This window comes from Oreochromis aureus, linkage group 2 (assembly GCF_013358895.1).
Source record: "Oreochromis aureus strain Israel breed Guangdong linkage group 2, ZZ_aureus, whole genome shotgun sequence".
Lineage (NCBI taxonomy): Eukaryota > Metazoa > Chordata > Actinopteri > Cichliformes > Cichlidae > Oreochromis > Oreochromis aureus.
This window is the reverse complement of record NC_052943.1, coordinates 22911862-22934138: the sequence shown is the minus strand read 5'-3', so window position 1 is coordinate 22934138 and position 22277 is coordinate 22911862. Positions and strand designations below refer to the sequence as shown.

The 22277-nt window shown below is 40.0% G+C and overlaps 1 protein-coding gene across 1 annotated transcript in view; it reads left to right on the top strand.

The window, feature by feature from the left end:
• Positions 1-1701: 1701 nt before the first annotated feature.
• si:dkey-237h12.3 (teneurin-3) overlaps positions 1702-22277 on the top strand; it is a 134003-nt gene continuing 113427 nt past the window's right edge. Inside the window, exons 1-3 of the mRNA XM_039621048.1 lie at positions 1702-2227; positions 13665-14154; positions 16121-16396. Of these exons, the coding sequence (XP_039476982.1) occupies positions 13884-14154; positions 16121-16396 (547 nt within the window). The 5' untranslated portion in view covers positions 1702-2227; positions 13665-13883. The remainder of the gene's footprint in view (positions 2228-13664; positions 14155-16120; positions 16397-22277) is intronic.

Sequence of the window (22277 nt, the reverse complement as noted above, 5' to 3'; positions counted from 1 at the left end):
CTTAGTAACTAACTTCCACGTACAGTCTCTCTGAAAAGCCCCCAAGAATATTACAGAAGCGGGAAAAAAGTAGTTTGACTTGAAGCAGGGAAAGAAGGAGGGGTACTGGCTTCAGCAGCCCTTACAAGAATTCCTCTCCTTTTTTGTGTCCTTTCTTTCCTCTTTTTTTTTTTTTGCATGCCCTTGACTGAAGATAGAATGGCAGAGTGGGAGATAGATTGTTGGGCAGTTGCCTTTCATGCAGATAATGCCATTTGATGGAGGCAAGTTTTTGATGTGCTCCCGGGTATAATAGAAGAATCAAGCATCGAGGCTAGGGCTGATTTTGCTTGGAGAAAAGCTGTCCTCAGTGATAACTTCATCACTGCATGTGGTCAGACGTGGGGTAAATTCAGGAAGGGGATTAAAAAAAAATGCCCAGTCAGAGCTGCAGTAGTGGGCCCCCTATTGAGCTGTGGGGCCTGCAGACCATAGTTTGAAGGTCTGTGATCTACCATTGGTATTGTTTGTCTTTCTCTCTTCTCTCTCCCTCAGAACCAAAACGACTCGGCCTCAAAATGCCTTTCTAGTGGGATTAGTGGGCATTGCTTTTGTAATTAATGAAACTCTGCTTTCAGTGGTATATCCTCTAAATGCTACCATTTGAAGCCTATCAGATAGAGTCTTATATGTTTTCATACATCACAAAGCTAATTCAAAGTAAATGTGGTTTTGGTTTTAGCAGGATGGAGAATGGCTGGGAGGCAAGTGTACTTATCTCTGTAATTGGAGCTCATCAAGATGAAGTTTTCACACTTACAAAGCGGTGAAGGACTTCAATTCTTTCTATACGATCCGCAACTGAAGCTCTATCAAAGCATGCACAAAGCATGCTCGTATTTTATTGAAGGTCCATATGAAAGATGGGGAGGCAAAATTCATTAGAATAACCTTTCTTAGTGGTGGTTTAGGTTGACTGAACTCAAATTGTGCATATTTATTGCATATCTCTGCAGCAGTTGATCAATTCCACCACAGATGGTGGATGGAGCAAAACAATATGAATCAATCTTTATTCGACAGCCAGACTAACAGCAACATTTTAATTTCAACACCAAGCGTCGTCGTTGTGGCCTTCTTGTTTACCCAACAGTTTAACAGCTTGAATAACCCTTAGCTGCTAGTCTTCTGTGAGAAATATCGTATTTATTTACATCACTCTGCCTTTCCCTTTGTCAGTCACACTGAAGGTGAGAAATTGAGATTTGTGAGTTAGCCAATTATGTGGCAGCGCGCGTGCGGCCATAGGTAAGCTTAATGAACAGCTTCTCAATACAAAAGAGAAGAGAGGAGCGAGCAGGCTGAAGGAAAACAGGCAGGTGGGCTGACTGGAAGCTGTGGCTCTGAGTAAATCCGCCTCTGCGCTTTCACAATCAAATTGAGGAATATATATATTTCTAGCTTGCATGTAAACTGGAACTTATTTAAGTGGCAGCAACAAACGCGTAGCAGTGTATCAAAGGTAGTTTTGGTTATTACAATGTCGTTGGAGGTAAACGCTCTCTTTGTCTAATAATGGGACTCGTTTTCTTCACAGGTGCAGCTGTGTGCTTGTTGCTGCTCACCCGTGTGGTTGACCCCTACGGCCTAACCCGTTCCTGATAGGCAGACCAGAGGCGAGGCTGAGGGAAGCGACGGGATGCGCAGTTTATCAGCTGACAAGTGCATATCGGACAACGGAGCAGCAGAGCGGCTGGCGAGACTCCGCATCCTCACCGAGTGAGTTTTCTGCTTTTAAACATCCAGCGCAAGTGCTTGGCGACTGGAAAAAATATATATATAACGGTGTTACCTCAGAGAGGGGACAACTGCATTGTCGGAAGTATTGCTTGAGCTCAGCCACCGGGACTACTGGGAAGATTTCAAGGCAGAAACACGTTTCTCGCGCGGAGCTGCCAGCTGAAGCTCCGTGCTCCATCCCCACTCAACAGCACAACGTCCACGCACAAGTCGGCTGTTCCGAGCCGTGCAAGTCGGCTTCAGCCTCTAATCAAGCCGAGAGATTTCCGAGGAGTAGTGAAAGAGGTGTCTCTGAAGAATCCACACTGTGCTGAATTGCAAACGCGGTCATTGTAAGAAACGTACCGCATCGCGCTCAGCTCCCCGCTTCCTGCAAGTTTGGACTAAAGCGCACCGTTGGAAGTTTATGTGCCGCTGCTTCGGACAGGCTCGAAGAAGCTCCATGCAGGTCAGTGTGTAGTTAGATTTCCCCCATTTGCATTGACTCTAAATAGACTCCATCCGCGTAATTTAAATAAGCCACAGGATCGTTATCCCCTGGTCAGTAATGGTGTCTAATTTGGTCTGCATGCTGTATCGAGTCTTTTGATAAGATGCGAACCCGAAACCCACCTGGCGCCCAGCCCCTCTTCTTCACTACCTTGAAACAAATGAGTTGGGTAATATTTGGATTATGCGTTATAGCCTATATGTTTAGCAAATGTATTGCTGTAATGGGCAGGCTAAAGATGCAAGACGTATCCATTTCTTGATATTCCGTTCAGGGTGGTGGGGGGTTATTGTATTCCAGTTTTAATTGATGAAAAAGATGAGTTTCCAAAACTCACCTGATGTCCTTTAACGAGTGTTATATATCATGGTATTTATTTATTTATTTATTTATTTTTTTTATATATATATATATATATGTATTTTTAAGGATTTTGCTGGTCATAGATCTTTGAGAATTCTAGGAAAAATATATAAAAAGTATTTTATTTATTCTTTTGACGCTATTAAACTCTTATTTTTCAGTAATGATAACAGTAATAACATAATTATCTCCAATCTAATCACAGTCACATCTAAAGTTACACTCCATAAGGGGTCTTGAGGGATGGTCTGGATACAAAAAATGATTTTTTCCAAAAATATATTGCTACAAAAACACCCAGGAGCCTAATATAAGGTGTATGGCAAGCACAGAAATGGTCTGCTTAATCTAATAATAATGTTAAAGGTTCTGAAATACACTAACTTGTACCACATTTGTGGTTTAAGCTTCAGGAGCAGAAGATGGAGAAAGTTCATCAGAAGAACCTTTTGTTTGCCTCCAAAGAGGCCTCTAGAAAGGTCGGGTATTACGCAGTTGTTCAGAACCTCCAAGCCTGTTAGTACAGACAAATGCCAGCAGAAACCACCACCTTCTACATGCGTTTTTGGGGTTAGGAGGAAGAGGCTGTTGCCTGGCAAAAATGTGATATGGAACATGCAATTTGTAAATTGATTTTGGTTTTCAGGATTAGCAGGATTTCAAAACCGGCAAGAAGTTCTTTTAATTAAACACAACAGTTTAGACATCAGCTGGTTTAATTTCAACTTTCCATGTGGCTCAGCAATGTGGAATTATGACTTGTCTTAGCACTTAGCATGAGGCAGAGAGAAACGTTGATCTGATTTCGCTCTGGCAGGGATCAGACTAAACGCAATCTGCAAAAACATGCATCTGGGTCCATATGATAGCCCAGAAGGACAAGAATATCTGTCCAGCTAAATTGATTTATTGCTATTGTCCTGAGTGCTATTGAGGAACTGCAGCAGTTGAGGCCATTTGCTGTTTCATATTCCATGTCTGACAAGGATTGGAATAGTAAAGCAGTGTAGATCTTCACCACTTCAGGCCTGAGTGGTGAACTATTCCCGCTGTTCTTGTAAATCATAAGAAATACTTCTATGAAAATTTAAATAATATGGAATCGAAATAGAATAGAACAGAAAGATTAGATATTAGATAGGTAGTCAGAGGCATATTACTTAAAAATATGTATATAAGCAATCGATATATTTCTAATCTTTAGCTTTTGGCTTTGCATCGGGTCACATAGCAACAAAGAAAGGCTTCAAACAGCAGAGACACAGTCTGTGTTTCTTGTGCAAGCCTGTAAATGCATTACAGTGACACTTATTGGGTGATATTGAACATGTGTTTTTGTAGCAGGGCACCAGAACATGAGTGCAGCTTGTATTATCTTTTTTCAAGGCACTGATAATAATTGAAATTGACTTTTCTGAATAAGACATAACAATCTATATGACTAATGTTCTGGTGACTGCAGCAGCATCCTGATAAATGAAGTGTGTTGTGTTTACAGTCTTCAGAAACACACCTGGAGTCAGAACAGACCTGCTGAATATTAGGCTGTCGACATATTTTACACAGCTCTGCAGAGAAAAGCAATAACCCACTGTAGTTGTTGTCTAGTACACGCTTTGCCATAATGTGGCAGGTGATTACACATCTAGAACTGGGATATTTAGGCTTTTCTGCTGTGACCCCTCTTATTGAGGCTTTAGCCAAATACCTCAGCTTTAAACTTCATTGCTGCTTCAAGCCCAGTAATCAAAGCAGGTGACTACAGTTTCTGATGCGGCAGAGTGCTGGAAATTCTGATTTTATTTATTTATTTCTTTTCTTTTCTGTGCTTGGAGCTCAAAATGATCTAATTAATTCAGAAATATTAGAAGAACTGTGTACATAACACTGCCACTCTGTGTTCCTATCCTTAAGTAATTTCCCCTTTCATTATTCCTGTGGAGAATTTAATATTCTGTGTGATGAGAACTGCCTCCTTTAGGGATAATACCGCTTGAATACTGCCCCTAAACAGTTTTATAGATTGTTAAGGGGCAATCGAAATGACTGCTCTCCATCTGTAAAAATTACTCCTCTAAGATATGAGAGATATGGAAGGAGAGTCGATGCACAGGCCTGCGCTTATAATATTTCATCATATTACTTGTAGATGCCGACAGTGGCTCGGAAGATGACCTTAGGAATTATAACATTTGATATGGCAAACAGCATGGCCGAGTCGCCTGTTTCAACACATCAGAGCAAACACGTGAAGGTTAATGCAGCCTGACAAACTACCCACAGTTCCCTGGGCTCAACGGATCGGTTCCATGTCATATTTACTTTACATAATTGCTGCCCTCTAATCTGTTACTATTAACACACAGCCTGTCTGGCTATTGTCTGCTGTAGTCTCTTTCACCTGTTTTCTCTCTGAGTACATTTTCCCTTTCCTCCCATGAGAATAGCCAGACATCATGATGAATAGTTGGCGTGAAAGTAAAGCATGCCACGGTGCATTCTTCAGGCCTTTAGAAAGTTAAAGAAACCAAGCGTCGCGATGGCGAAACCTCCATTGACGGACCGATTTGCATATGTGCTTTAATGACCTCACCTCAGAGGATTACTGTCAGGGATGTGACTCCTGCAGCAAAGTTTACCATTTAAAGAAAAGTTGTTTGTGGTCTGCGCAAGTTGCCAAATTATTGCTGAAAGTCACCCTAGCATTTGGGAGGGAAGAGATTGCACGCTCTTGAAATGTGCTTAGAGTAGGGATATTTAGTGACAGCACTTGATGCATTACCACTGTGGTCCTTAACTACATTGTATGCTGCGTGAGAGAGAGGGTGGGGTGGGAAACATGGCATAAATGTAAGCTGTTTCAGGGGTATACGGTATATGCTTTATGCTAAATGTCTTTATATAACACCATTTTATTCTACAATTCATAACCAAGTTTTATTAAATTAAAATATGGATATCGGAAAGGGCTTGAAACAGTCGGGAATATAAATGGCATTTTATATCAGCACTAAAGATGGATTTAATTAGTATTTTTCATCTTGAATATCTGCTTAGTATAATGTGAATCCTGTCATTGCATTCTGATTGGAGAGGCGAGAGGAATGTTCTCAGAGGAACAGTTATTTTACCCAGCTCATGGCTACTGTAGGCTGACTGCATGACCTAATGTGTTGTGCGTAACACAAACTGAATTCTGGATCTCATTGCACACATGCATGCAAATACATTGGTGGTGATGTTGTGCGTAGGCGTTCAGACAAAGCAGCCAAGCTGGTAATTGTTTGTGATGAAGTGGAAGCCGTTCCCTTGGCTTTGTATGGATTACTTAAAATCAAGAAAAAGGACTATTCAAGCATGACAGCTCTTGGTTTTGTTTTGAGGTTTTTGGACGAAACAGGCTGAGATGAAAGCCACCTGCGATTAGCCACAGGATGCTGTCCTGCTGGTCCAGCTCTGGGGGCAGCACCACTTCACACTGTTGTAACCTACAGATTAACATTTATGGCTCAGCATGCTCCGTTGGACTTTCTGGGTCAAGACCAAGTGGCAAGATTGAGGAGTGGGCTTGACTTTGTAACAGTGCAACTCTCGCTGCATGCTCCAGGCTGAGGCTGGTGGGGAGAGCCAAACAGAAATGTGCTTAGTTGTGTCACAGGGAGAATAAAATAGAAATGCATTGTGCTCTCTGCTTGTGAAAATTGCTCTGAGTGAATACCTCTGCGGTGTCTAGGTTCGGCTTTCATGAACTACAGACATTATATTCAAAGGATCTGAATACGATGTCAGGAATTGTTACATTTTTAAAGGATGTTATAGCTTATTAGAGTCATACTTGTGTATTGTCCAGCTCACATTAAAATATTGATGAAACCGATTCATTATTTAAAGTCGAAGAATTTTTTATCTTCCCCTCGCAGTGGTCTAAGTTGCCAAAATTCTAAAGAAAAATGACTTTTGCTGTTTTGCTATACTTGCATTAAGAAATACCGATCCTGGAAAAGGTTTCCCAGAATAGCTTCTGTCTGCTAAGGGCCTTAGGTCTGGTCTTTTGTGGCCCCTGGACAGCCCAGTGGGAAGTTGGGCGTCAGCTACGGTTGTCGATGGAGACGCTTGATGGCCTCAATAATTCAGTTGACGTGACCTCTCTGATGCTGAAAGCCTCAGGTCTGGTGGGTGACGAAGAGCGATGATTGGGACAAGGCAAAGGTGCTAGTTCATGTGGGAAGCCAGTCAGTAACACATTTCTGTCTCTTTATTGTCAGCAGGGTGAAGGAGAAAATATTGAATATCGGACCATTGAAGAGTGTAAAACTGGTGCCTCTGATTCGGTGTAATGGTATACAGGTCAGCAATCTTTGACTTCCAGCGGAGAGCAGTGTGCATTCAGAATTCAAGCTTGGCCGATCATTACAGGCCAGATTCTACAAGTTTCACCCCTGGAAGTAGAAAAACCAGTGTGATGTGGTGAATTTTCAGATTGATGTTTCTTTTATAAGGCCTGCAGTCTCTCAGTAGTCTGATCGTGTGCCATCATGACCTACATACGCCTTAAAAAGCTGACAACAAGAGAATAAAACCCTCCAGTTTCTTTATGTATTGTAGGGTTTATGTGGCACAATTGGTCTAAAGAAGAAACGCTCTCAACCTATTATTCTCTGTAAATTGTTTTCATTGTGTGCTTTAAAATTTCTTCTAATTTGGTAGTATTGGCGTAGGCACATTGATTTATTTTGTAACGCTTATGAAGACTAACCGCTACTGCAGTATGTCTGTGTTTGGTCAGATTTGATGTTTTCCAGCAGTTGCAGCAGCTCTTGAGTATTGCGCTCCCATTGCAGTATTCACCATTGAAGCTTTCCCTCATACTGTTCGGTTGTCTAGCGTTGTTATGTGACTGCTGCGTATATTCCATCTCCTCCTGCATATCCTAAAAGAGGGAGGTTTAGTTTGTGGTACAATCGTGTGAGATGCATTTGAATGACACCCAATGTCAGCACTTTAGAATATCTCTGCGCATTTGAATTTTTATCTGGTCGCCAGGTTTGTATGCTTGCAGAATTTAAAATATAGTTTGAGTAATGATTTTCATCCACTCTCCGAGTGCTTGTTGATTGGCTACAGTAGTTCTACAGATGTCCAGATTAGACTGTCAGGCAAGACTGATATTGGACTTAGAATCTGTAATTAAGCAAGGCACTGCAGTCTAAATAAATAAGATGTCTACAATGAAGTTTTTATTCTTGTCAGCGTCATTTTTGTTGTTACCCATTATGTTTTGTTTACAAGTTTACTGTTGCGGACAGAAACGGCTTCTTTTAGCCCCCCTCAATTGTGTTTTGATTTCTCTGTTGCATCATTACTCTGCAGCTGCATCGCTACAATTTAATTTTATTTCCGTAACAGTGGCTCGATCATGGATTTCTCTTTAAATTGCTGCAGGACGGTAGAAGTCTGTCAGCAATGGAGTCAATTCATTTTGCGCGAGTATTAGATGATAATTGTTGACAGTGTCTTGCAAGATTCTCAATTAAGTGAATGACCATGGACATCATTACTTCTTTAGATCCGCCGTTTGAAATAACACTGCAGTGATACCAATTTGAGAGAAAAGCAAACTGTGGCTCATTGAATTAAGACTGTCTCGTGTAATTGGGTGTGTGATATGGAAGGGAGCACCTATTTTGATAAGAACTGGCTTCAATAATTGTAGCCTTGGATACAGATAAATGCTGTAGCCTGTGTGTGCGAATTCACTGAATAACCCGTTATTACCATTTGAGATACAAGGAGATACTGCAAAAAAAACATTATAAAGCTCTGCGTTTTTATATTCCAATTGTCCACACCTAGCAATTACATTTTAAAAAATGAATCTGGCTGTGCTTGCCATTTCCCCACTAAAGATTCAATGAATATATAACTCACATGAGTCACAGGTGAAGGATTATTTGAGGGATTTGTAAACATCCACGCTCAGCTTATTGTGTTGTATCCTGGGACTGGCACATGCTTTTTTTATTATTTAATTCACACACACACACACATATACACACAAAAGGCGAACAATAAAATGGTTAAGATTAGACGTTGACCGCTGTGATTTAGAGACAGGCAGGAAAAATAAGAAAACAAAATGCTTTGAGTTCAGTTCAGCTTTTTTTTGATTTATTTTTCATAGTCACAGTACCTCTGTTTGTCTTTTAAATGCGCTGCAACTATGAGGGATGAAGCTTAAAGCTCCATGTGCCTGGAATAATGTGAAGTGACTGTACCAGAGATTTGCATCACTTTACTCTACTTGTGAATATGCATCATAGACCGAGACAAGAGACCTAGCATGGAGCAGGATTTCATCATGTTTCCTAAGAGTCGCACCGAGTGCGGTAAGCTCATCCGTCACCATGTATACTAAGGATATAGCTGCAGCTAAAATTTAATTGCTGGTAAATGCTGTCATGATTTTGTTTGCTCTCTTTTCTCCACTTCCTAACTGCCTTTCTCTCTCTGAAGCTGTACATTTATGAAGACTTAGATTGAATTATAGCTACCAAAATATCGTTTTGGCATATCAGCACTATTTGGTCAGATTCCCCACGATTCACGTCAGCACTTTAAGAAAAAAAATCACCATTTTGATGCTGATCTGGGTATTTTTAGGTAATAGTTCTACAGTTCTTGTTGCAGTGAGGGATTTAGGCATTGAGCCTTGATAAAGAACGAACACAATCTGGTTCAGATGGCATCCAGAATTCAGAGTTTGGGCATCACGCTGCAGACAAACACTTCTGTGTCTCCAAAATCACTAGTGTCAGGGGGAAACAGGCAGCATCTGATGGAACACTGCCCTGGTTCTCCCTCGCCCCTTCTCCAAGCGCTGGGAGGCACAAAAAAAGCAGAAGAACTGAAGAGAAACTGAAAGAGAAGAGGCAGAGAGGAGCGTCAAAGAGGAAAGAGAGAGAGAGAGACTCGACAAGATGAATTATGCAAAGCTGTCAGAGGCGGCTATTGTTGGAGGTGCTGGCTGTGTTGAAGAGAGCCAGCCCTGATCTCCACAAGCTCCATCTACCGCTCTCACCACTCCCCGTGGCTGAGAGCCGTCTGATCTGTGCTCCGGCAAACGGCCAACAATAAGATGAGGGGGTTTGGGGGGGTAGATGGGCCAGCCAGGCCACTTGGTGACAGGTGAATTGTCTTGGAGGGACACACTAGGAACGACAAGTACGCTCTTTATTATCATTATTTACAGAGGTCACCAACAGGGAGATCTGAGCTGATACGTACAGCCGCCCTGCGGAAATATAATTACCGGACAAAGGCTTGGTGAATAGTTGCCACTTCAGCACTCTGGTCAACAGTGGCTACTCTTGTTTTGCTTTGTGTGCTGAAGTAACCAGTGTCTGCCAGCTCAATTTAAGCTGGTGTAGGTGTTCATTAATCTAATTTTGCATGCTTATCAGTTCTGAGACATCTTAGAAAAGAAGCACACTTTCGTCTTCTTAATATTTCTGTCTATTCCTGCTAAAGTTGGAACAGCTTTAGTTATTTCACCTGAGAGATTTCAGTTATTTATTTATTTTATTTATTTTTTATTTTATCTTTTGTATTTGCCTTGGCTTTGTTGGCACTCACATGCAATAATCAGAATTTAGTAACATTTGGATTCAAATCCAGTGACAGATGTTGGTTGGTCAGGTCACTGTCAATCAAAACACACAGACGCAGATTAAAAGGAGGATGATTCTGTTTTCTGCTAGAACCAAAGATTAAATCAAATCGGTTTTTGAAGAAAGAAAAAAAATACTGGTTATTTTTTGTCATTTCAATAATTAGTTATGTAATATTTGAGATCAGTGATTTAGTGGTGTCTAAAAAGTCACTCTCCACCTTAGCTATCCTTGTTTGAAGTATCAAAAAGTATCCTTTTATGTTTTTGATGAATAACATACCGATAACATTTTTCTCATTCATTTAATTCATTATAAACCAATTGAATGATTCCAAGAAATCTTAAAAGGTTTCTGTCCTCTTTGGTCATCTCTTCTGAATCCCAGCCCTGATCTCTTGGTAACATAAGACATCCCCTCTGTCATCTTTGATGAATAAAGTACTAAACGGGAGACATGGAAAAAGTAAATCTCAATTAGAAACCTCTTCAACTGCCCTGAAGAACCAGTTGACTTGGACACGTGTCTTCACACCTTATTATACAGATGGTTTATGGTTTATGCTTCAAAGAAGTGCAGAGGTGTAGGACAGTACTAGGCGTCGGGGGGACCGTACTCAACTGGCACGGGAGTCGTTCGGACGTGTGTGGAGCTGAGCTGCGTACATCATGAACTATCTTTTTCCGTGCCTCACTGGCTTGCAAGAGGACCTCTGTGTGACACTAATTTTGCAGTGTCGACTGTTCCACCGAGTGGTCACGGGTGACTAACTGTCCTGATTCAACTGCATGATCAAAGGTAAAAGGGAATGTAGAAGTGAATGATACAGAAAAGTTTTTTTTTTTAGGGCGGGGTGTGTACCGAGCATTTCTGATTCATAACGAACCCTAAAGGTTCTCCTCACTTAATCAAACAGAGCTGGTGTACACTAGTCTGTACTCTCAGTAGGGTAGCCAGAGGCAGATTTTATGTAGTAAATGCAAAAACATAGTCAAGTTTATATTGCACTATACTTAAAACCTCTGAAACTTAAAGTCTGTAAAAAAACAGAATTCTCTTAAGAGCATCTGTGACTTCTTGTACATATTTTAAACTGTAACGAATGAACCGTTAGTGTCCCCGTGTGCTGTGAGGAAACAAAGCGAAGCAGGACACTAGGATGAGCTGTGAGGAAGATGGCATCTTTGAGTCCTCAGAGTAATAGAGGAATGTTTATGGGGACATGCCTGGTCACTTAAGGGCTTGTAGGCTGATTAGGACACAAATCTAATTCCTCCTATAGTGGTCGCTTGTGGCTCAGTGGGTAAGACTTGTGGCATTAGCTGTTTTTCAGATACCGAATCTTCTTACAAGTCCATAAAGAAGGGGGAGTTTGCAATCAAGGAGGCTTCTGGGCGTGTCTGCTTGGACGCATCCTGTGCATTAATCTGCCAATCTGGACGGGTGTGTACAATTTCCTGAAAGTGATGAGATGTGATTGAGATGGCCTGTGGCATCGTAAAACAAGTGTGTGGGGGGTAGTGTTGAGTGTTGAGTGTCAGCCTTACAAGAGAGTGTGTCACTGATTGCATCTCAGCCCATCGGGGGAACAGAGCGATATGAAGCAACTCAGGGAGAAGGGGGGAAAAATAAGTTTAAGAGGCCTAGAACAGCTCACAGTTTTCATTATCCCTGCATCCTGTACTCCACCCGCAACTGCTTCAGTTTTTGGAACGTCTCTCTGGGGCTGGTGCTATCTCGCCGTGCGACGGTACGCTATCCTGGCTTCATTGGAAGGTTTTGATGCTTGATGTGAAACGAAGTAGATCTCATTTGGGGAAAGAAGGAGTCTGATACTCAAGTCTTACAGCTCAGCCAAGAGAGAAATGAAATTGTGGTGTGTGGCATGTGTGACTCTGCGCGCGTGTGTGTGTCTCAGGAAGCAGTGGAAAATGGCTGGTAATAAACACTTCTGACACACCACGGCTCCCATCCACATTCCACTCAAGGGTTTTTTGTGGATTAGTCACATTCTCATCCCCCTTGTCCACATTTAGAGCAGAGTGAGAGTGTCTTCTCTGAATTTCTAACAAGTTAGGATTTTTAACACCAGTTTATCTAATGTTTCTGTGGCCAGAGACAAACTGCATGTATAGCTAGTGCAGTGTTTGTAGTTGTCAAATACTACAGTGAGAGTTTGGGAAACAAAGCTGGTTCAAAGTCTTTGTATGATATTAGAGTCTTTTACTGTCTGCCCTGGATGGTAAATACAGAAAGGTAGTCTTTTTGCTATTTTAGGCATGAAATTAAACACTGGTTTAAAATATGCAAATGAATATCTGTCAAATATAAAGACTTGATCACCTTGCAGTCTCTTGACATTGTGTCTGCATTTTTTTTTCAAATGAGATCAAAGACAAAACAAAGAAAGAAACTTTTTCATTTTTGGAAGCGCTTTCATTGCTGCTAATTTAAAGCGATTAAATGGTTCTTGTGATAGCTGCTTCTTGCCCACTTGTGGACTATTCAGAGTAACAAAGGCACTGTTCTGGGAAAAAAAGATTTCTGTTATGATTTTTTAGTACCTTTAAATGAAGTTCAGTTTACCTTCAGTTTATAGTTGTGGGTGCAGAAATTATGTAGCGCTTAAGAAGTGGTAAATTGAAATGATCTGTGTATATGTGGAAATACAGTATAAAAGTATAAAAGGTCATAATTCATAAAAAAGCACATTTTTATTTTCGTCTCTCTCTATGTATGTATATATATATATTTATATATATATATATGAATTTTGATAGAAATATTTAATCTTGTCAATTGTTCTTCTGTGCATTTAAAGTAACACTAATTGAACGTTCATATAAAGGTTTGGCATTCTAATTTTATCCATTAAATTTAAGTTAAGTTAAAAGTTTTTTAAGTGATAATGAAAGCAAAAGTTTTCCTAGTCATGTCAACCTGTTGATTTATCCTTCATTTAAGCAGAATTTTGCATTCAGAGAATGTTAAATTTGGAGCATCGTCAGTGGAAAATTGCAAAGTTTTAAACTTTTCAGTTAAAAAAAGAAGAAACTGTGTTTTTAATCTTTTTTTTTACAGAGTGCTTACTGAAATTACTGGAATTGAACATTTTTGAAGGACAATATTTAGAGTTAACACACTGAAGATAAACATGACTGCAAATGCAATACAGAGGTGATCTTTTAAGAGGCGAAGTCAACTTAAGGAGGTATATATCAGTTCACGGGTGAGGTTTCAGGGGTGTGGGGGTAGAGTCGGGGGTGGGGCCGTGGGAAGGGGATAAGTGTGTGCTTTAGAAGATGAAGCAGATGGATTAGTGTTATCTGAGCTCCTTGCTTCCTTTCCTCATCTCTCTTTTCCAGGTAGAGTGGCTGGAAGGCTGAATGGACTGAAGAAGTGGGCGACAGAGGTTCAGAAGTGGGGAGGAGGGTTTGGGGGGAAATCGGTTACAGGACGAAAATCAAAGCCACAGGAGGAAGAGGAGAGGGGGAAAAAAGCAGTGAAATAATCCAGTGGTGAGTGTCTCAGGAGAGTGCCGGTGGTGAAGGGGAGCGGAGTTGGATACCCAGCATGCAGGCAGCATGGAAAGGGTGAGGGAGCAGCGGCCTTTCTGCTCGCTGTCCAAGAGCCAGAGAGACCGAGAGAGACACTGTGAGAGAGACAAGGATCGAGAGCGCCGTTACACCGCCTCCTCATCAGACCGGGACGAGGGAGCCTGCCGCGTGCCCACTCAGAAATCGTACAGCTCCAGTGAGACGCTCCAGGCCTTTGACCATGACCCTTCACGAATGCTCTTTGGAGGAAGAGTCAAGGAGATGGTCCATAAGGAAACTGCAGAGTACACAAGGCCAGGTTAGCAAGAACAAATGTTGTCCTTCTGTGGGATTTTTCAGTATTTGTTAGATGAATGTACAAAATATAAGCTCAGAGAGGTGCGGATTGCCTGTCATTTTTTTAACGTCATGGCCAGTGTCATCAGAGTTTATCATTTAAAAGGCACCGGGTACAAAAAAATTGCAGCAGCAAAAAGTCTTCCATCTTATAGTGGCATTTTTCTAAATTGAACAAGAAGCTCTTAGATTTCAGTTGTTGTTAGACTTTAGTAAATACCACAAAGAACAAAATCCTTATATCCATGTTCATTTGCTGATGTTTAACAGTGTGAAACCTCATTAGTAAATGAATGCTGATGCAAGGATTTTGTTGTTTGTTTGTTTAATAAATTTTATCCCACAGTTTTATCTCCCACTTTATCTCTGCAAGCTTGACAAGAAATAACAATATGGCGCCAGTATGCTAGACAGTAGTAAACACAATTAAAGGATGTCAAACAAAAGCATAAATTAGATTTATATTTCTAAACTTTTACAGAGAATTCCTATTGAGTGTGATGTAGTGGGCTACTCTGACCTCATAAAATGCTCGTGCCCTGCAGGACTGTGTTAAAATAATAAGGTAAAATGTACAATAAGTAACCCTCTTCTTTAATTGGCTGTTAGAAACTGCTGTAATTTCTGTAATTAAAAACTTTGAGCAGTTTATTCTATTTTATGGCACTCCTTTGGCTCGTAAGATTGCAATCAGAAAAAACTATCCATTACACTTTTACATTTTCATGGTGCTAATTGGTGTCCATTTTAGAATAAATGGATTTATGATGAAGTTGTGGGAAGAAGAGTAGTTTCCTTTATTTCTTTTTAAAATCCCGGCATTTAGCCTTAACGAGTGTTTCTTACATCATCACAGTAAAAGTCAGATTTAATGTTGATGATGGAAAAAGAGCATGTTCTTGTTAATTAGTTGCTTTATTTGCTCTTTATGTGCTGTGCGTATGATAGCATAAGAATCCTGGTGCATGTAGTGATGATTTTAAAATGGCTTATATAACAAAAAACAGAAAAAACAAAAAACAAAAGCTGTGTGAATTTCACTAAAATTTTAAAAACATTTTAAATACATCAGAGGGCTGAGGAAAATGCCTTATTTTGAAATGGTAAAATACTGGAGATGAAATACATTATAGCTATGATGATTTCTACATTAAATATTAATAATTAGCTATAGCAGTTTCTGGATGAACACACATATATTTGAGCCTGACTGCAAGCATCTACTAAGCAAATGGCTAAAAACACTACAAATATACAGCTCACTTCATGGTTAAAATCAAATATGCAATGAATGAAACTGAAAAATGAACTTTTTAATTTAAGGACTTTGAGATCAGCTCGCCCTAAGATGTTTTTGTGTTTTTTTGGCATTATGCCTGCATCATTTAAAAACAATTGAAAACATGCTGCAGACTCTTTTAAAGGCATTGCAGGTTAATTTTTATTTTCAGAAATAAGCAAACCCTTAAGCAATGTGAAATGGAGACAAAACTAATTTAGAGCATTGCTGTGATTTATTGTTAAACAGTCTCTTAAACAGTTTCTAAAAAACTATCATAATAATTAGGTGATTAGCATCTTTACTTATTTTTTTTTATCTGTAATTTAATCCAAGGATATTGATTTCAGACCATTTGTCTAATGGAACTTGGTAATCTTAAACATAGCAATTATTATAATTTTAATTAGACTATTTGTGTGATTTGAGTCAAAGAAATGCAGTTGTACATCTTGATAAGTTGATGAGTGTTAAGTAGCTTTGGAGGAACTTGTTAAGGCTTTAATTTAGCAATTACCCCCTGCCTTGTCGCCATGCTCTTAGATTAACAGTTTTTTGTTGTTTTTTTTTCTCTTTAAATAGCCCTGCTCATGGCTGTTAAGTACGGTGTTGCTTGGTTTGTTAACTTTACTACTTCTGTCATTGACAGGTCAGACATTTTCGCTAAGGCAACTCGGGATTTGTGAGCCACCGGCTCGCAGAGGCTTGGCTCTCTGCCCCGAGACTGGCCTCTCCCACCCACTCAGCAGCTATTCCAGAGGACCCGTCGCTACCGAAAACCATGAACCTGTATCACCAGAACGTACCATTACTCTTTGGGGGACAGGGGCAAAATCGGGGCAGAATTCATGCCTTTCCAGCCGCTCTAACTCGGCGCTCACACTCACTGACACAGAAATGGACAATAAATCGGACAATGAGATGGGTGAGTGAGGCACACTTTTCATTATTTTACCTTAAAATGCTTATTTGTTTGGAGCCCTTACCCTCATTGCTTTTCAAAGGGGGAGAAATCACTCTGTATAAAGAGCAGCAGTAGGTTGGATTATGGTGGGTGCTGGAGACAAGGCCCTGATTGGTGGAAGAATGTGAAAACGTGATTGGTGGGGCTGGTATCTTGAGAGGCATTTGCAGCTGTCTTTGTTTGGATCAAAGGCGTGATTCCTTGCCGCATGCGGAAAGGAATCGGGCCTTCAGATTGAGTAGTTGCTAGTCACCTGGTCCTGCTCCACAGGAAGCAAAGGAGTTTGATAAAGTTTCCCCATGGGCTAGCATTAAATCAAAGATAGCTTTGTGTGCCTCAGTCTGAGATTTTGCTTAGAAATTCTGCAGTGGTTGACTGGGCATACATAATGGCTGATTAAATGGGCACAATGGTTTGAAGTGCAAATTTGATCATGCTGGAAACCTGAGATGGAGGATTGAGGTTCTGTGTTTGAAGAGGGCAAATCTTTGTTGCGTCAAATGGAGGCAATACATGTAAGATGGCTATATTGCTGTGTTGTTGTTAAACTCATTTATGTCGTTCCACTCTTTTCACATTTTACTGTTGTTATGCTTGTTTTTTATTATTGCTCACTGAAAGGTTAGTTTGCACTTCGGAAAATCATTTTGATCAAATCTGTTGCAAAATGACATCCAGTGCTTTTTTCACCAGTTTTTCTTCTTCCATCATCCATCATTTGCTTTTATTGAAATGCATTGTGTCGCTTCTGTCTACACTCAAAGTCAGCCTGTCATTAACTTTATCATCTCAGCAGCATATGTTTTGGTGTAGAGCTTCAAAATTTTCCTTCTGAAGTTGATGACTGAAAGTGCTCGTGACATTGCACATCATTCATCACCATTAAAGTGTGAGCCATCGCCATTATAACACATGCAATGTAAAGCTCTAATTATTTTAAGAAACCAGTGGTCTCAAAGAGTGGCAGGCAGTTTAAATAATTAGAGTTGATTACACTTTACTGGCAAGAACATTAAAGAGAGGGTAAAAAGGAAAATGTCTTGTGTTCATGTGCTATCAATTTTTATCTAAAAACATTGGCTACAGTCTGACATTTGAGACAAGTCATTTTCTTAATGGCAGTATTCATCATAGAAAGCTTGTCTCCGGGGGAGGGGGCTGAGTAAGTATTTTACCTTTTCAAAATACCATCAGAATTCAAGTCCGTGTGTTTGTTCCTGAATCTGGCCTTTACTTTGGCCCAATACGCTGCATGCATTTATGAGTCACTAAAAGCTCGGCTCTAACCACAGAGGTGCCTGTAAACATGGCCTTCACCTCCTTAGTGCTCGATTCCAGTCATATTTGATGGTGAATATGCCAAGAGTGAAACCATATCAACAGTCATTTCTTCAATATGCTCTCTGTCTAGCTTTGATTGCACCTGGCCTCCACCATTTTAACTGTGCGAACGCACACACACACACACACACACACACACACACACTTATACAAACGCCGCGGTACGCCCCTTTGGCATACCTCCTCTGGAGTTTCTTTTGGAAACTCCTCAAGAAGCTGCTGCTGATTGGCTCTAGCACAACACCCCACTGAGGCTTAAACTCACTATTGTCTCAATTAGTTTCGCAGGGAAAATAAACACTTTATCTGCTTTGCCATACATTTTTTTAAAAAATGTTACAAAAAGCAAAATCACCTAAGAACATAATTTAATGGTATTATTGAAAAATCTACCCCCTGTTTGTTCAAATAAGCTACACACACACGCACACACACACACACACACACACACACACACACACACACACACACACACACACACACTATCGTCATCTAGGGTTTGAACCAGAGCAAAGGAAAACCTGGCCAGTGTTCCATCTCTGTAGATCTTGGTCCTTTTTTTGTCAGGAGCATTGCACTTTTGACTTTCACTATTTAATGAAGCAGCTAAGAGAAATGACCCATCCAAAGGTTTCCATCAACTGAATATGCATGCTGAAGCTCCGACAAGGGGCCGTTCAGCCCCACTTATTCATAAATGAACTCAATATTTCATTCTAATTTGCTCTGTTCTATAGAGTGTTCGACACAGACAAGTACCGAGCCCTCAGCACATTCACAGAGAGCGGCATCTGCAAATGTTAACCTCTGCGAGAAAGAGCTCCACCTTTCAAAGATGGACCAAAAGTGGTCATAAGTGGACAGTGTACAGCTTTCAATGGTCAACTGGAGACTGAATAAGAGCAGTTGTTTTGTGAAGTGACGCATTTGCATTTTTGCAAATAAAAATGACCTTTGCTGAACTTTATTTTTCAAAAGAGAGGACTGAGACTGTGAATCATGAGTTCAAGTCTGTTGGCATTATGCTCATGATTATCCTTTTTTATAATCATCTCATTTTAATAAGATCAACGGCCAGCTTTTATTTAATTTTTTTTTTCTAATTCTTTCATGCGAAGCCCCTAATTGTATTATAACTGTTCATTGGTGACATTTTATTGAAAAGAAATAGGGGGAAAGAGGGGAAAAACTGTTAAATAGCTTGCATTGATTTTACACTTAAGATAATCCAGAACAACTGATAGAATCCCTGGAAAACAAAACTGATTGATTAAAGTGTTTGTCTTATTGGTCTTGTAGCTGTATGAATAGCCATGTGATAATGAGCCATCCTTACGTTTCCCAATGGATTGCACTATTGTTTTGTCCTCTATATGAATGGTATGCATCATATCATGCTTTTTACACGTAACATGGCATTGGAAAAAAATGTAATTAAAATAAAAGCAGTACTAATCAGTAACACTTTGGCTTTTTAAATATTTGCAAGCCTACAGTGATACTCTCTAAATATATATGCTCTCTCTCATCATGCAGAAATTATTTGGTATCATCCCCTATATATGACAGTGATAAGTTTGCTATGGATAAATACACATCATATATTTGCACACACATATAAACACGCAGACACACACTTACTTAGTTGCTCACTTACTGTCTCATGTAACATTAGTGCTGTGACATCTACCAGCCATGAAGAGTTAGGAATCCATGTCTGTGGGGAGTGTACCGGCGCTCCGAGTGGCAAATGGATATTAAAAGAAATGTTTGAAAGAATTCTGATTTTATTTATTTATCTATTTATTTTTAGTTTCTACAACTAGGAGATTACAGTCAAATTTTCTACAGCAACAATGCTGCATGGAAATAAAAAATAATTCCTCTTGAATAATGACAAAAGCATTCAGAGACGGAACAATTATTGGAATAAAGTGAGAAGAGTTGAGTTAAATTTTTATATAATTTTAACTCAGATTAATAGTCAGGTATAATGACGCTGTATTTTCTAAGCTTCTTTTTCAAACACTAAATGCACATGAAAAAATATCAGAAAGATTGTTTTATTTGGTGTCGTCTCTATATCCCAAGGTGCCACCTTTCCTGGAATTTATTCATTTACAGGATATAGAGACTCTCTTTGCATGGCTCAGAATGTGGGTCACTTCATATCCTTGGGTTTTTCAATCCCACTCAAGCATGCACTTTTCACTGAAGTGGGAGGAATTTGTTTAAATATCTTTAAGAAATTAAAATAGATATTTGGACTAACTATGCATTTTTTTCTGTTAATGTCAGGTTTTCTTTACAGAATTTAAAAAAATGAATGTAATTTTGTGAAGCCATTAAGCTTTGAGATTAATTAAATTTAACACCTCAAACATGAACAAGCACTCATTTTTGCTCCACTGCTTTCCTGCCAGTTTTAGTAACACACATTTAGAACAACATATATTATTAAAAAATATACAGAAAATATTCCCATTTCAATAAATGAACAAATTACTTTGTAAACAAAGCTAAAGTTTTCTTCAGAGCTGACTAGACACTGTTCTTATTGGGGCACTTGCTACTACTTTACGGTAATGCATTTTTTATCTTTAATATGAAATTGTTATAGTATAGTTTAACTGCTGTTGTGATGTAAATAGTTAAATTTATTTAGGACCATTACATCAATATATAGCTACTGAGTAAAAAGTGAAAAAAAAAACATGGAGAGTGTTTTTTTTTTCACCTTAATGTTGAAGTGCAGGCTTCAGAATCAATATTGTACCCCTCATAAAACATGAATGACTGCATGAAACAGAAACGGCATGGCCCAGTTGAGTTGTATTCCTAATAGGGTGTGAAAAAGCTCGCACTTACTTGTTAGATACTGCAGCTACAGAACTGCAGTACCTCATGACAGCTCTCCTGGCTGTATAAACTATTACACATAGGGTTTATTGTTAAGTAGGAGGGGCTTAATGCCTGCTGACCCCTGCTTAGGAAAAAGCGACTTCCACTGTGATGCCTGTCACCGCTGGTTAAAGGAGCATCTTTTGCTCTGACCTCAACCTTCTGTCCAGAGTAGTTTTCATGGAAAAGTGTTTTGCTTTGATGCTTTCATGGAGGATGGACACTGTGAATGTTCCATTCCCTTGTATGTCTTTTCAGACATCTCTTATCAAGGACTGTTTACTAGTGGATGTAGCAGAAAAGAATTTCAATTTGTCCAAGTCACAGGTCCACATTGCAGTCATACACATTTTACAGTTGAATGTAGCTCACAAATTTATTGTGTGAACAGTGCCAGCAAAAGGTTAATTAAATCAGTAGAGGAGTCACTGCAAAGTGTGCTGTAGCACAGCAAGCACCAAAGGCTTTTTGGGTGGGAGTATGAAAGCGTATCAGACATCCTCTAACATGCTTCCCTGTGTGCATGTATTCATGTTCTCTCACTCTGCGCCTCTTCCTCTCCTGTCTCATGCATGCACGTGCACGCACGCACACTCGAATATCTCACTTTGTTTCTCACACTTTATCTCTAAGATTAGAAAAATCAAGCAAGAGTGCAGACATTTGCACACACGCACACACAAACCTGCATGCACGCAGGGCGTCACGCTGACGAAGGTGACACGCCATCTGTCAAACTCCTGTCTCAGATACGCGCCTTGTATTGTGACAGCGGAATCAGCCTATTGATCGTAGCATGAAGAAAACCTCCCTCACCACTTTCATAATTCAGTGTGGCACAAGCCGAATACAAAAAGAATAAATAACATCAGAGGTTTTTTTTATTTTCTCTCATTTTGGGGGGGCGAGTGGTGGGGGGTGGGCGGGTCAAAAGGCCTGGCCATCTGTGATAGTTTTGAAAAACACTCCAAAGCTGGCAGAGAAAACAGTTTCATCACTTGTTAATGGGGCTGGGAAGGTGTCTGAGCTTTATCTCGTGCCTCGTCGAAAGAGGAGACATGCTTTGATTGCCATCATTTATTGTCATCACTTCCGTGCTCGCCGGCACTGTCACCAGTTAAGTGCTCACATTGTTAGTGCTTGGGGTGACAGGGGAAGTGGGATTCAGTGATGACACGCCAAGGTGTCATAGCAGGGGTTGTGCTCATCAGTCATGTGAAAAGATTCTAGATTCTATTTTGGAGTAGATTGGAAAGTCTAGGAGAGGTCACCGCTGCGGCGCAGAGGTCATCGCCATTTGAACCTTTGTCTGAGCGAACGACAAACTGACTGCAAATAGTTTCAATTTAGTCTTCAACACCACGGCTCAATCTCGAGCTCCGCCCTAAGCCCTAATCACTAAACCCTCAAAGACTTAATTTACGTCACAGTTTTATGACTTAAAGCCTCTCCGCCAACATGTTTGATGGTTGCTGCTGTGGGACTTCTTTTTTTTTTTTTTAATTTATGTCTGTTGGTTGCTCCTTGTTTGTGACATTACAGTGTTTATACATTTAAAAAAATCACAAAACCCATAAACCTTTTGCTATATCTTTTGCCT